We start from the raw sequence: 15,032 nt of genomic DNA, 5'->3' as shown, positions 1-15,032 counted from the left end.
TGAGACCTTTTAATATTTCAAAGCTTAGGCCTTAGCTGGGCAGACTCTCAACTAAAGCTCATCTAAGTTAACCGACCCACCTAGCCCCATCCAGCCACATGGTTAGCTATAACTTCCAGGCCTAGGGTCACATCTGTCTCCCCCATATCTCCTGTCAAAAACTTTTCTTTATTCCCAGAGTTCCTTTCTCCCTCCCAGGAAGTCCCGCCTTTGTCTCTCTACTGGCCAATCACAGGCTTTATCCTTTTATTGACCAATTAACTTGGAGGCAAGGTTTGCACAACAAAAGCTGGTATATGTAAGAATTTGCTTGTCTTGGAGCAACCAGGGGTACAGAATTTAACATTGGTATGCATAGCAGCATCAGTCCAAACCCACCAGAAGGAAGAAAAGTAAGACAGAAAATGCAGGTATGAGGTTGAAGACTTAAAAATCACACAAATAAGTAATTATAAATTGACTGAATCTCAATTAAAAAAAAATAGGGAGGCTCTCTTTTTTTTTTTTTTAAGTATTTTGTGGCTATTAAAGGACCTAATTGGGGGGCCTGGAGAGATAGCCGAGTTTGGTTAAGAGCATTGTGCTTGCAAACAAGAAGCCTGGTATGACTGTCCTCTGAAAGGCTATACCAGCAACTGACTGAGACAAATGCAGATACTTGCAACACCATTAGACTGAGGTCAGGGACACATATGGAAGAGTTAGAGGAAAGACTGAAGGAGCTGAAGGGGATGGCAACCCCATAGGAAGAACAACAGGGTCAACTAACCCAGACCCCTCAGAGCTCCCAGAGAGCTCTAAGCCAAAAACCAAGGAGTATACAAGGGCTGGTTTCTGGCCCCCGGTAGATGTGTAGTGGAGGAGGCCCTGTGTGGCCTCAGTGGGAGAGAATGCACCTAATCCTGTGGAAACTTGATGCCCCAGGGAAAAGGGTGATGGTGGTGGGTGGACTAGTGGGAGGGGGAGCACCCTCTCAGAGCTGGGGGGATGAAGAACTTGAAGAGAGGGGATCATTTCTGAGGATCAACTTTTAGAATATAAATAAATAAAATAATTTAATAAAAAAGGAATTAATTAATGTACAAAAATGCAAAAGATCTGGGCCTAAAAGGTTATAAAATATACCATATAAAACTTAAAACAAAACTATTGTCACTATAAAAATGTCACAGTAGACATTAAAGAAAAATTACTATGAAACAAAAATACTAAAAATAAAAAGCATCACTAATAATGAAGTCCAAGTAGAGTTACTACAGAATTAAGAGCTGCCTTCACACTTGACATTCAGTCGGAAAAAAAAAATTACCACATTGATAATTTAAAAGAAAAATATGTAATAAGTAAAATAAAAAGTATGTACTACATGGAAAAATATTTTAGATCAATATACATAATGATTTTTACTTTTAAAAATCTTTCAAAAACAGGAAATAGAAACTATTCTCTGTAGCTCCTGCTCTGGCCAGATCTTACAACTCTCTGAGGAGAAGTCATTTAATGCTAAAGTATTGAAAGTTTTTCTCTTTCAACTTCAGGGCAAGAATTCCCATCATCACTCCTGTATAGTGTAGTGCAAAAAACTAGATAAAATGGTAGGAAACCTGAAGGAACCTAGAGGTAAAATTTTAAAGTAAGTAAGTAAATTTGGTAAGTGATATAAATTGGTGATGCAATAACTAGTCAGATGACAATCAAAACCAAACTTTTACAAAAAGAATTTTTTAATGATGATATTTAGCTAATGCCAGTTCTATAAACAATGACATTAAGAAATGCTCACTACTTCAGAGAAAATATAATGGAAGATGTTCAGCACTACACTATGAAACATTCAAACTATTAAGATCATTAAAAGTTCAAATAAATTGATATTTCAAGTTCTTAGATACTCCATATTCTAATATATGCAGTTCCTCCAGGAGTTGACCTGTAGATACATTGAAGCCTCAGTGTAAAGCCCACCAATGAAGACTGAGAAAGTGCTTATAAGACTTTAAACATAGCAATACAGAAGACCAAGAGTAGTCCAAGTAGACTTACAGAAAAATACAACAAGCTATAACGGTTTTATGTAACAGAAGTAAGTAACCATGGAGAGAGACTCAAGGATGGACTAAGCATGTACTGTCCTTGCAGAGGACATAAGTTTGGTTCCTATAACCCATGTTGCAAGAATTCACAGCATCATATAACTCTAGCACCAGGGATCTGATGCCCTCTTGTACACCATGGACACCTGCACTCATACACAGACCTATACAGACACATGATTTAAAACATACCACAAAATGTGGTACATCTACACAATGGAGTACTACTCAGCTATTAAAAAGAATGAATTTATGAAATTCCTAGCCAAATGGATGGACCTGGAGGGCATCATCCTGAGTGAGGTAACACATTCACAAAGGAACTCACACAATATGTACTCACTGATAAGTGGATACTAGCCCCAAACCTAGGATACCCAAGATATAAGATACAATTTGCTAAACACATGAAACTCAAGAAGAATGAAGACTGAAGTGTGGACACTATGCCCCTCCTTAGAATTGGGAACAAAACACCCATGGAAGGAGTTACAGAGACAAAGTTTGGAGCTGAGAGGAAAGGATGGACCATGTAGAGACTGCCATATCCAGGGATCCACCCCATAGTCAGCATCCAAACGCTGACACCATTGCATACACTAGCAAGATTTTATCGAAAGGACCCAGATGTAGCTGTCTCTTGTGAGACTATGCCAGGGCCTAGCAAACACAGAAGTGGATGCCCACAGTCAGCTATTGGATGGATCACAGGGCTCCCAATGGAGGAGCTAGAGAAAGTACCCAAAGAGCTAAAGGGATCTGCAACCCTATAGGTGGAACAACATTATGAACTAACCAGTACCCCGGAGCTCTTGACTCTAGCTGCATATGTATCAAAAGATGGCCTAGTCGGCCATCACTGGAAAGAGAGGCCCATTGGACACGCAAACTTTATATGCCCCAGTACAGGGGAACGCCAGGGCCAAAAAGGGGGAGTGGGTGGGTAGGGGAGTGGGGGTGGATGGGTATGGGGGACTTTTGGTATAGCATTGGAAATGTAAATGAGCTAAATACCTAATAAAAATGGAAAAAAAAACATACCACAGAGAGAGATTAAGATAGTCTTGAAGTAGTGCAAGCAAACTAAGGAAAAAAAGAAACATTGTATCAGCCTAGAACATGGACATTGGTTTTAGAGAAAAGCAGTGGATGGAAGTTTTTTTGTATTTTTTAATAAATAGTCCTGAAGATACATATATATGAGGAAAATTAATCTTGACTCCTAGCTTATACATAAAAATCTCAATTCTCATTGATTTATAGACGTACATATAAAATGTTTTTAAAGTAAAGCTTCTATAAAAATTAGAGAATGGCCAGGTGATGGTGACACACACCTTTAATATCAGAAGGCAGAGGCAGACAGAACTCTTGAGTTTGAGGCCAGCCTGGTCTACAGAACAAATTCTAGGAGAGCCAGGCTACACAGAGAAACCCTGTCTTGAAAATACTGATACATATATTTTTTCAAGAACTTGAGATAGATTCCTTGAGACAGGGTTACCCACCCTGTAAAACAAAAAATAACCCCTCCACATTAGGGCATTAGGGCATTAAGAGAGCAAAACAGAGCACTTTTTTGAGGCACTGTTCACACCTATAATGACAGCACTCTAGATGCTGAAACAGGACAATCTCTAAAATTCAAGGACTACATGGACTACAGTGAGAACATGTCTCAAAAACAAAAGGAAGAAAGAAGAGAGGAAGGAAGGAAGGATAAGGTGAAGTTAAAATGATAGCAAGAGAATTTAATAATAAATTTTTCATAAGAAAATGATTATTTAGGGAGGAAAAAAATAAACACAAAATCATCCATTCAATTGTCTACATCCTTTTGGGTCCCAAATAACTGCAGGGTGTTTCTTTTTTTTTTAATTTCTGGGTTTTTTTTATTAGATATGTTCTTTATTTACATTTCCTAGTTTCCCCTCTGAAAACCCCCTATCCCCTCCCCCTCTCCCCCTGCTCACCAACTCACCCATTCCTGCTTCCTGGCCCTGGCATTCCCCTATACTGGGGCAAAGAACCTTCACAGGACCAAGGGCCACTCCTTTCTTTGATGACTGTAGGCCGTCCTCTGCTACATATGCAGCTAGAACCATGAGTCCCACCATGTGTTTTCTTTGGTTAGTGGTTTAGTCCCAGGGAGCTCTGGAGATACTGGTTAGTTTTTATTGTTCCTCCCGTGGGGCTGCAAACCCCTCCAACTCCTTGGGTACTTTCTCTGGCTCCTTCATTGGGGACCCTGTGCTCTGTCCAATGGATGGCTGTTAGCATCCACTTATGTATATGTCAGGCACTGGCATAGCTTCTCAGGAGACAGCTATATCAGGCTCCTGTCAGCAAGCTCTTGTTGGCATCCACAATAGTGTCTGGTTTTGGTGGTCCATGTAACTTCTTCCATGGATATTTTGTTTCCCCTTCTAAGAAGGATGGAAGTATCCACACTTTGGTCTTCCTTCTTCTTGAGTTTCATGTGTTTTGCAAATTGTATGTTGGGTATTCTGAGATTCTGGGCTAATATCTACTTATCAGTGAGTGTATGTCATGTGTGTTCTTTTGTGATTGGGTTACCTCACTTAGGATGATATCCTCCAGATCCATCCATTTGACTAAGAATTTCATAAATTCATTGTTTTTAATAGCTGTATAGTACTCCATTGTGTAGATGTACCACATTTTCTGTATCCAATCCTCTGTTGAGGGACATCTGGGTTCTTTCCAGCTTCTGGCTATTATAAATAAGGCTGCTATGAACATAGTGGAGCATGTGTCCTTCTATGTACACTCTAGCCCATTTTAGCTCCTAGATAAAGAAAGGCACATAGATATCATATTTTTATTAACAAGCCACAAGCACTAATAGCTGGACAGATTCTGATCTATTCTAACCTGACTAGGCTGCTACTACCCAGTTAAATGCCCTCTTACTGGCTTCTGGTCTTGCCCTGTTCTCTCTGGTCCATGTGTGTCTTCATGGCTGCTTTCTCATTGACCTCTCATGGTGAATCCTCCTTGTGGGGTCTGGAAGTCATCTCACAAACCACTCAGACACCAATCTCAGTCAAATAGGGATGGTTTATTGAATGCCATACCCCAAGACTGATCTATCGGGCCACAGGACAGATTTGGGAGTTTGACTGTGACATTGAGTTAAGATTCTACAGGGCTTTTTAAGCCTGATATCTACAAACATCTGTGCCACATTATTCCACCAATCAGGATTTAGAGATAGGGGATTTCCTTAAGAACATGACTTTGTTGTACACTTACCCTGCTCCCATCGGTTGGGGGTTCAACTGTGGCAGGGGACTTGTCTAACTTTCATGTCTTGACTTGCCAACCAGATGTCAGTTACATATACATGGCTCTTTCTCTCAAGTGGGATGTTAGTTCTCAGGGAGGTCTTGGGAACTTAAACTTTATTCCACCCCTACTCAAAATGGAAGTCTTGTAAATAGATGCAGGTGTCTCTCTTATGTTGGGACCCATCCCAGCAGCAGCTTATAAAGCCAAATACCATAAAAGCTCACACACGGGTGCAGGAAGTGCTTCTGGGTGGTTGATTTGGGCTCAAGCTTATTGTAGCTAACTAGAACAAAGCAGCTCTAACTGACTTCTGTAGTGATTGGTTTCCACACCAAAGCACAGAACATAACAGAATATGCAATCAACTTGAGCATGAAAAAGTTTCCTAGTAACAGCAGAAACAACATTGAGAGAGTCTCCTTATAACATTAGTAGCAGCACAAATGGCAGGGAAGCCGGGTAGCAGTTACCTAGGCCTTAACACTTTCCCTAGGCTTTAACTTTCCATCTGGGCCTTAACACTCCTGCCCTCTCCATTTGGTTTCTCCTTGTGTTCTTCTCTACCTCTAGGAACCCCCTGACTGGGATCAGAAGTCTCCCCCTATCACCTCTGCCCAGCTAACTGGCTGATTAGCTCTTTATTACCAATCATAACATAGAAACCAGAGATGCGTGACCATGTCAGCATCTGAGCTGCAACCAGTTGTCTGAATACACAGTGCACAAAACCATCCCCCAGTAATTCTGACCCCAAAAGAAGAAATAGAAATAGAAGTGTCTAGTAAATATATGAAAAATTGTTCATCTTTAGTCCTTACAAAAATGGGCCAAAGTGGGATTCAGCTCCAGAGGAGGCCCCCATGGCCTGACACTATTACTGAAGCTCCAAAAAGGGATCTATCATGACTGCCCTCCCAAAGACCCAGCAAGCAGCTGAAAGAATCAGATGCAGATATTCGCACCCAACCAATGGACAGAAGCAGCTGACCGCTGTTGTTGAATTAGGGAAGGCTGAAAGAAACTAAGGAGAAGGGTGATCCTGTAGGAGAACCCCCGGGATCTCTCAAACACTGGACCACCAAACAGGCAGCATACACCACCTGATATGAGGCCCCCAACACACATACAGTAGAGGAGTTCTGGGTCTGTGCTCATTCAGAGATGATGCACCTAGCCCTCAAGAGACTGGAGGGCCCAGAGAGTTTAGAGGTCAGGTGGGGTGAGCTGGGGAGGAGGTGTGAGATGTGGAGCAGTCGGAGGGTGAATGGGGAGCAGGGGGCAGGGAATGGAATATGGAGTGTAAAAAATAAATTAAAAATAAATAACATTTTTTAAAAGATATATGAAATTCCCTGAAAATTAATTGTAAGGTTTTTTAATTTAAAAAAAATTTTTTCTTTTATTGAATATTTTTTTTCTTTTTTCTTTTTTTTTTTCTGTATAGCCCTGGCTGTCCTGGAACTCCCTTTGTAGACCAGGCTGGCCTTGAACTCAGAAATCCGCCTACCTCTGCCTCCCAAGTGTTGGGATTAAAGGTGTGTGGCACCAATGCCTGGCTGAATTTTTTCTTTATTTACATTTCAAATGTTATCCCCTTCCCTGGCTTCCCCCCATCCCCGGAAACTCCCTATACCATCTGCCCTCCCCCTGCTTCTATGAGAGTGCTCACCCACCCACTCTCACCTTCCTGCACTGGCATTCCCCTACACTGGGGCATCTAGTCTTCACAGGACCAAGGGCCTCTCCTCCCATTGATGCCCATAAGGCCATCCTCTCCTACATACATATGCATCTGGAGCCATGGGTCGCATGAGTCAGGGGGGGCTGTGGGGGGGGCTGGTTGGTTGGTATTGTTGTTCTTCCTATGGGTTGCAAACCCCTTCAGCTCCTTCAGTCCTTTCTCTAACTCCTCTATTGGAGACTCCATGCTCAGTTCAATGGTTGACTGCGAGCATCCACTTCTGTATTTGTCAGGCACTGGCAGAGCCTCTCAGGAGACAGCCATAGCAGGCTCCTGTTAGCAAGTGCTCCTTGGCATCCACAAGAGTGTCTGGGTTTGGTGACTGTATATGGGATGGATCCCCAGGTGGGGCAGTCTCTGGATGGCCTTTCCTTCAGTCTCTGATATAACATAAACTTAGTTAATCTTTAATCCAAACCTTTGGGTCTCTGGGAGTTCAAAGACAGGTTGATCTCCATCAAATTCCAGGCTAGTATTTAATAAGCCCATGACTGTAAATAAACAAACATTACTATATGGTGTTAATGAAATGGTTAAACTTGGTTTGACATTTGCACATCTTGTTGTCATACCAAACCATTTGGTTTTGATTTTCAATCCTTTTACTTCTCTAGCAATCCCAGTAGCGGCAGGTGGGTCTCTGTGAGTTCAAGGCCTTCTTCCTGTGTATGGCAAGCTCCAGGCCAAACAGAGCTACATGATAAGACCCTAGCACAAAAAAAAAAAAAAAAAAAAAAAAGAATTTAAATGAACTTCCAAATTTTATGATACATCTTAGCCAATATGTTTCTGCATGTTTAAATTCAGTGATATTATGCTATTTACACTTTTACATTATCTCCCCCCCCCACCTTGTTTCTTACCCTTCTTCTCCCCAAACACTCTTATTCCCTCTGCCATTCCTAAAGCTATCCTGGCCTTTTAGTCATACCTCAAGCTGTACAAGACAGTAGTTTACCAAGAGTAGCCCGCTGCTATCGACACAATCGCCTGCCCGTCGTATGTTGGAAGAACTCGAGAAGTGGTACTCTGCTCCTCCGATCTGGAGGATTCCATGGGAAGGGAGTTGTTGGTCTATTCAAGTCACAGAACTCCCCTCAAGCCGGTAAGAATTTCTGTACAGCACAACTCTCACTGGAGTATTCCTAAAACTCAGCCAGGCAACAACAGTCCAAGGCCTGTGGTCTCAATCCCTTGGGAGACTGAGGCAGGACCACTTGATCCCAGGAGTTTAGATGCCATTGTGAGACCAGAGAGACAGTCTTCCCAGAATTAAAGGGACTAAAACCTGGGCTCCAGCTGCCACTCCCGACACTTTTGTCACTGTCCACATGCAGAGTGCACAAGGCTGGGCTTAAGTGAAGACAGCAGCAGGCCTGTGGGACGTCACATTGCACTGCCATCTTACTACCATAGCTCATCTTCTCTGGATTTTGATCAATAACAGTTTTGGTTCTAGGCTGCTTTCATTCTGGCAATCAGAATATCTGTCCATTGTTGGAATTAGATTGTACCAGTCTTTGGTATTTTTTCTGAAAAGTAATCTAGATAATGTAACAGCTGTAGAGATAAAAAAGGGGTTTTGTCTTGTGTGGCATGGGCATACACATGAACCACAACAGCAAACTTGACTAGAATGCAGCTTTCAAGAGGTTTCAGACAGAGAATCTTTTAGAAAACTAGGGAAGTAGGAAGTGATATTGTCCCTTGTCCTGGGGATGTTTTTGAGTACCATAACCAAAGGTCTTGAGCTATAATTTGCTGACTCTTTTCAGAGTTTCTGGTTAAACTTTGGCCCACCACAGTATTAGATATGATTTGGGGAGTAGCATTCTTTCCTCTTTAGAATACAGAGTCTCTGATCAAGAAGAGCCATGTGTTTTTTGAGATCTCTATTTTCATCCACTTCCCTCCAGTGTGCCCCCTCATAATGTGCTTGATTGAGGGCACCATGCAGTGCTGTATTTGCCTGGGTTGGCTTTTCTGCAGTACTGAAATTAAAGGAGGTTGATTTTACCACTTTCTGTTTTGGGGAGTTCTTCCAAGCCAGAGTGTGCCGGTCTAAAGGCAGAAAGCCTGTGAGCTCAAGAGCATTTGCAAGCATATTCTGGTACCGTAGGAAAGTTATTCCACTGCGTTCTGATGTATATGATAGGAATTTCATTTTTATATCCTAGTATGTATTTTATATTTCTAAATAAATATATTTGTTTATGTTTTGATGTTTTTCAAATTGGGATGTGCCTCCTAATTGATGTGATCAGAAAGGATAATGTCATAGTTAAACAGCACATGACCCTTATAATTGATGTTGTTGTAGAGCAAATAAAAATAATGCTAATTATTTTCTGTTTAAGGTATAAGAAAATATATGATTCTATTGTCCTTTTAGTACACCTCTTTTCGGGGCCTGAGCTTGACAAGGCTATAGTAACACCTGTAATCCCAATACTTGGGAGGGGTGGAGGCAGAGGAGCAGTATTAAAGGGTCAGCCTCAACAATATGACTTTGTTCTGTATCCAACCTTAATTAAAAATTAAAAATACAGGCTGGAGAGACGGCTCGGTGATTAAGAGTACTGACTGCTCTTCCAGAGGCCCTGAGGTCAATTCCCAGCAACCACATGGTGACTCACAACCATCTGTGATGGGATCCAATGCCTTCTTCTGGTGTGTCTGAAGACAGCTACAGTGTATTCATATACATAAAATAAATAAATATTGTTTTAAAATGAAGAATACACACGTAATTCTTTTAAAAACTGAAGAATGCACACACACAGAGGGCCTGAACCCATTTCAGTGATTCAGTTTTATTTCACACTAGGCTCATATTTCTGCCAACTATTTGCTTTATACTTGTTTGTATTTGTGCCCATATTCTGCCCTCCTTTAGAAAGACCAGAGAATGTGGCAAAAGTGGCTCCGATATTGCTCCTGTCTTCCTCTATTCTTCCAGCAACAGAGCCCCACAAGCTCATGGCCTCTGTTAAGCCAATCGGGAATCCTCACATTTGCCTACTCTGAAATACCATTCTCCCTCTCTGCTCCCACACAGTAGCCTGGGCAGGATGGGAGAAGGTTATCATGGAGACGTTTGTTAGTCTTCATTTTGATTATCAGCACACCTGCCTGTGCTTAGAAGGCCAGTCCTGCCCTGTGCTTAGAAGGCTAGTCCTGCCCTGTGCTTAGAAGGCCAGTCCTGCCCTGTGCTTAGAAGGCTAGTCCTGCCCTGTGCTTAGAAGGCCAGTCCTGCCCTGTGCTTAGAAGGAGGCTAGTCCTGCCCTGTGCTTAGAAGGCTAGTCCTGCCCTGTGCTTAGAAGGCCAGTCCTGCCCTGTGCTTAGAAGGCTAGTCCTGCCCTGTGCTTAGAAGGCTAGTCCTGCCCTGTGCTTAGAAGGCTAGTCCTGCCCTGTGCTTAGAAGGCTAGTCCTGCCCTGTGCTTAGAAGGCTAGTCCTGCCCTGTGCTTAGAAAGCTAGTCCTGCCCTGTGCTTAGAAGGCTAGTCCTGCCCTGTGCTTAGAAGGCTAGTCCTGCCCTGGCTTTTCAGACTTGGGCCCTTTATGGGAGAATGATGAGCAACTGAGAAGTAGGTGTATTGAAACCAGCATCAAAAGGCAAGCCACAGAATACATTTAACGTCTAACTGGCTTATATTTGGGTGTGGTAGCATGAAATTATACATGTTTTTCTTTTGTATTACAGTTTCTACCTCCTCTTTAGAATCTTCCAGTAGCATAGAGCAAGAAAAGTACTTGCAAGCCTTATTGACTGCAGTCATTGTCCATCAGAAACTCAGAGGCAGCAGTACTCTCACTGTCAGACCAGCACTTGCTCTGTCCCCAGGTAAGAGCTGATGATGCTTTCCTTGACAACCCCTCTGAAAAGGCAGGGTCTGTTTCCGAGTCAATCCCTTTAGATACGTACTTTTAGCTAATTCAACATGACTGTAACATTTTTACCATGAAAGACCATAACTTGAGCTTCTTTTACTTAGAAATCAAAGCACCACTGTTAATGTCTAGTAATTAGTAGCTATGTGTAGAGATTCAAATATTTTCTTTTAAAAAGAGTAAAAATGTAAGAGATATCAAACATAAAGTAATCCCTAAGATCTATAAAGTTATACTATAAAGTTGAATGTATAACTTGAAAAATCTGGTTATTAAATATGTAATTTATTTAAATTATCATATAAACTTGAAATTCCCAAAATTCCTTTAGCCTTTTATGATTTTTGCATTAGTTTGTTTTCTGTAGATTTGGATGAAGCATTAAGACTTGTACTAATATTCTGTTTCAGTTATCATGTGATGGAACCCCAAAGGGTTCATGTAGAGGTAACCCTAATTGTTAGACAGGAGCATGTGACTTGAGAAGTTGGTCTCTTTGGCTTAATCAGCTATCTGAATTACCTCAACATAAGCAGAAAGTGGCTTTTCTTGCAAAGTAACACCATGCATGCCTTTCTTCATTTATCATTGGATTCTCTGATTGCACTTGCCAAACCTAACTCTATAATCTTTCAAATATGTGTTATCTCTGCTAAAATAATAACATTGCCATGTTATCTCTAATAAAGCTTTTGGGATTTAAAAAGTACAATGTTTGGCAGCAATTAGACATGTGAAGATAACTTTTTGTCATTTGAGTAATGTTAACCTGAACCCCATGGGTTTTTTGTTCTTTTTTTTTTTTTTTTTTTTTGCTAACTTTAGGGACTGAAAGGAGGTCTTCAAGAATGTCCACTGTGCTTAAGCAGGTAGTGCCAGGACATTTGGATGTAAACCCATCCAATAGCTTTGCTCGAGGAGGTTAGTAAGACCAATTTTATAACTGAGCACCAATAGAAGTGTAATAGCTGAGAACATTCTTCTAGATAGTGGATGTTTTAAAAATCAACTAATCATGCTTTTGAGTTATTCTTAATTACCCTTCTCCAATGAATGATCAAATTTATTTCTAGTATGATAACAAATATATTATGCCTTATGGAACAATTAGTATAATTATTAATGGTGTCTTACATGTTTAAATGGTGATGATCCACCAAGTTTACAGGGTAAAAAGACTACTCACAAACTTAGAATAGATACCAGACTGAGCTGTGCCTCCAGAACCTTTAATTATGCTAGTCTTTGAGGGTAAGCTAAAATGATAGCTAAATTTCTCTTCCTGACTCCGTCTGAATATAGCAACTGGCATGAGGAGATAGAAAAGTAGTTACTCCACTCTGGTCTCTGCAAGTTTCTGTGAGCTTTTTTTACTCTGCAAAGATGATTCTAAACCAGGCATCTTGACTGCAAAGTTCTGTTGCTTCACAGTGGAGTCACAACCATAGGTTCTTCCTCTCACTCCCATAAAAAGGCAGACTCCTTGAAAACAAGCCACCTACATGATCTGGGTTCTGCATGGACATTGTCAGTTATAAGTAATTCCTTTCTTCCCAAAAAATAGTACTTTGCATATATAAGTAGCTCTTTGTTAAGAAGGCCTTTCTCATATTTCTGAAACTCTACTGCCACATAATTTTCACATGTTGACCCTTGCTCAAGTGGTGCATACCTGCAATCAAATAGTAACACTCAGGGAGCTGAGACAGACCAGTAATAAGTTAAGGCCAGGCTAAGCGTCAGTAGTTAGAAACTCAATCTAATTTAAAAGCTGCTCTCCTGTTTCCTGTGTTTTGACTAGCTTTGAGTTTCCCAGGTTACTGGGCTGCAGTCCGCTCATTTTCCTCTTCGCACTGTGGGTTCTACAGAATCCCACAGCAGCACTCTGGGTGTTCAGTGACGTCAGATTACCTCTGGGGAAAGCCTCATCCTGACGCAAGCCAGTGCTGAGGTGAATGCCATTTGGAGTCCCTTACACCTGCTTCACCTGGGCTGGTGTCCTTAGCATACTGGCCTAGAGAGCAGCTATCAGTTCCTATAAAATGTCACCCTTTGGGGTGTTTTCTAATGTGGACTACTGATCGCGTTAGACTTGGGTATCAGTTTTGTCCACCAGGAGAGGAACTATTTTTATAGTACCTTTTCATCTGTAGAGTCAATTACTGTTCTCATATTTGAAAATAAAAAAGAACAAGTAATAGCTAAAGCAAAGGTGAGTCTTCTAAGCTCTGAAGAACAAGATTGGTCCTTATAGGCTGTGTTCTTACTAAAATCCACTTGGTCCTTATTTCTAAATAAAATTCACCTTTTCCCCTTTTTGAGAACCATACACATGTTCTGGTAGTCACCGAATACATCGTCAACGCTTCCTGAAGTCACAGTTTTCCCAAGAGCTTTCAGCTTTCTTGGGTCATGTTTCCAGGTAATTTGTTAGGCCTTGATACTATGGTGTTGTTTCCTGATAGTACTATAGCAAAGCACCAGGGTGGTGTCTGAACAACAGGAGTTCAGAGCCAAGGCCAGCAGGTGATTCTCCTGAGGCCTGGGAGGGAAAGGTTTGATGACTGCCTTCTAGGGGCTGAAGATTGTCTAGAAATGAATGACAGTCATTTGCTTGTAGAGCCATCACTCAGATCTCTCTTCTCTGTGACACTCTCTATATCTGCCTTCAAAAGTTTTTTTTTCCTTTTTATAAGGACTCAGTCATATAGTAGTGGGGGCCTAATCTATTCCAGTATGGCCTTATATTAGCTAATTGCCTCTGCACCCCACTGTTTCCACATGCCGTCACTTCTGAGGTACCAGGGGCAGGATTCCAATACATGAGTTTGGAAGAACACAGAGCCCCTATAACAAGTCATGGGGGGGGGGGTCCCTGGATTTTTAAAATATGAGATACATACTTCATTCTTCTCATTTTTTCTTCAAAGGATTTGAAGCAAAAGGCAACATAATATATTTCTCCTTAGAGTCCTGGGATTTGTCCTGTCACAAAATATTCCAAGATTTTTTAATAAATGGTTATGACTTATCCTCTCTGAGGGTGTATAGTACTGGGAGGGGTGAGATTAAGCCACCTACGTGCTAGGCAAGCACTCTACAGCTGAATTGTTCCCCATCCCAGCTTGCTACTGAAAGTTTATACAAGTTGGATATCTTTTATCGAAAATCCCATGGATCAGATATTTTTGACATTTTAGAGTTTTGTTTTATTTTTAGATTTTGCAATATTTACACAGACTTTAACTGCTGAGCATCCTTCATCCAGTAATACAGAATCCAAAATCAGAAATTTTTTGATACATCATGTTAACATTTAAATGTTTCAGACTTTAGAGCACTTCAGGTTAACTCAGGGATGCTTAATCTGTATTGTCAGGAAAAGTAAGTCATTTCATTTAACCTTTAAAAGAATACAACTTCCAGCAGATGCATACGTACTGTAAATTGTCCCACCAACACCCCACCCTGTAGTTTGTTTTTATAAACTTCTTCCTTCAAGAACATTATTTCCATGTTTGGCTAGGTGGCCTGTAAGATAAATTTTAGATTTAAAAATTTGCCTTTCTAGCTTACAGCCCATTTTATTCATATGTGAAGATGTAACTATTATTTCTTATCCCTTATTCAAGTATTTCCCTGCTATAATTTTGTGTGAACTTAGTGTGTATACTTCTGGCAGCTTTTTGCTCCCAGCCAGTTGCCTGTCAGATGTCTTTAGCAGGTCTCATTTCTTTACTCAGTCTCTTAATTCCCAAAGCCTCCCATATCCTCCAGAAGCCTGTTTACTCACACAGTCCACATCCTCTATGATCCTAGTTGCTTTATGTGTCTCTTACGTACATTTCCTCCATGTAAAGTCACAGTGATAGACTGCAGGGCAGTAAGTTTGGAAGTCAGAAGATTCCCTATTAAATGACTATGGCAGGCAGATGCACACAGATCAGATAGAGCAAGACTAGATAAAAGTCCTCCCACAGCCTGCAAGAGTTCTTC

At 41.1% G+C, this 15,032-nt stretch overlaps 1 protein-coding gene across 9 annotated transcripts in view; it reads left to right on the top strand.

Annotated features, from left to right (window-relative positions):
• Window positions 1-15,032, top strand: part of Sbf2 (SET binding factor 2) — a 306,924-nt gene that overhangs the window by 255,091 nt on the left and 36,801 nt on the right. For 4 of the 9 annotated variants that reach the window (XM_006507927.3, XM_006507925.2, XM_006507924.2 and 1 more), the window contains exons 27-29: window positions 8,055-8,251; window positions 10,849-10,989; window positions 11,862-11,957. In XM_006507927.3, coding sequence (XP_006507990.1) covers window positions 8,055-8,251; window positions 10,849-10,989; window positions 11,862-11,957 — 434 coding nt within the window. Of the gene's footprint in view, window positions 1-8,054; window positions 8,252-10,848; window positions 10,990-11,446; window positions 11,484-11,861; window positions 11,958-15,032 lie in introns of all 9 variants that reach the window. The other 5 variants (XM_006507926.2, XM_030242673.1, XM_030242672.1 and 2 more) reach the window with 2 other exon arrangements.

This window comes from Mus musculus, chromosome 7, assembly GCF_000001635.26.
Source record: "Mus musculus strain C57BL/6J chromosome 7, GRCm38.p6 C57BL/6J".
In the NCBI taxonomy this organism is placed as follows: Eukaryota; Metazoa; Chordata; class Mammalia; order Rodentia; family Muridae; genus Mus; species Mus musculus.
The sequence above is the reverse complement of the archived record's forward strand: the minus strand, read 5'-3'. Positions and strand labels throughout refer to the sequence as shown.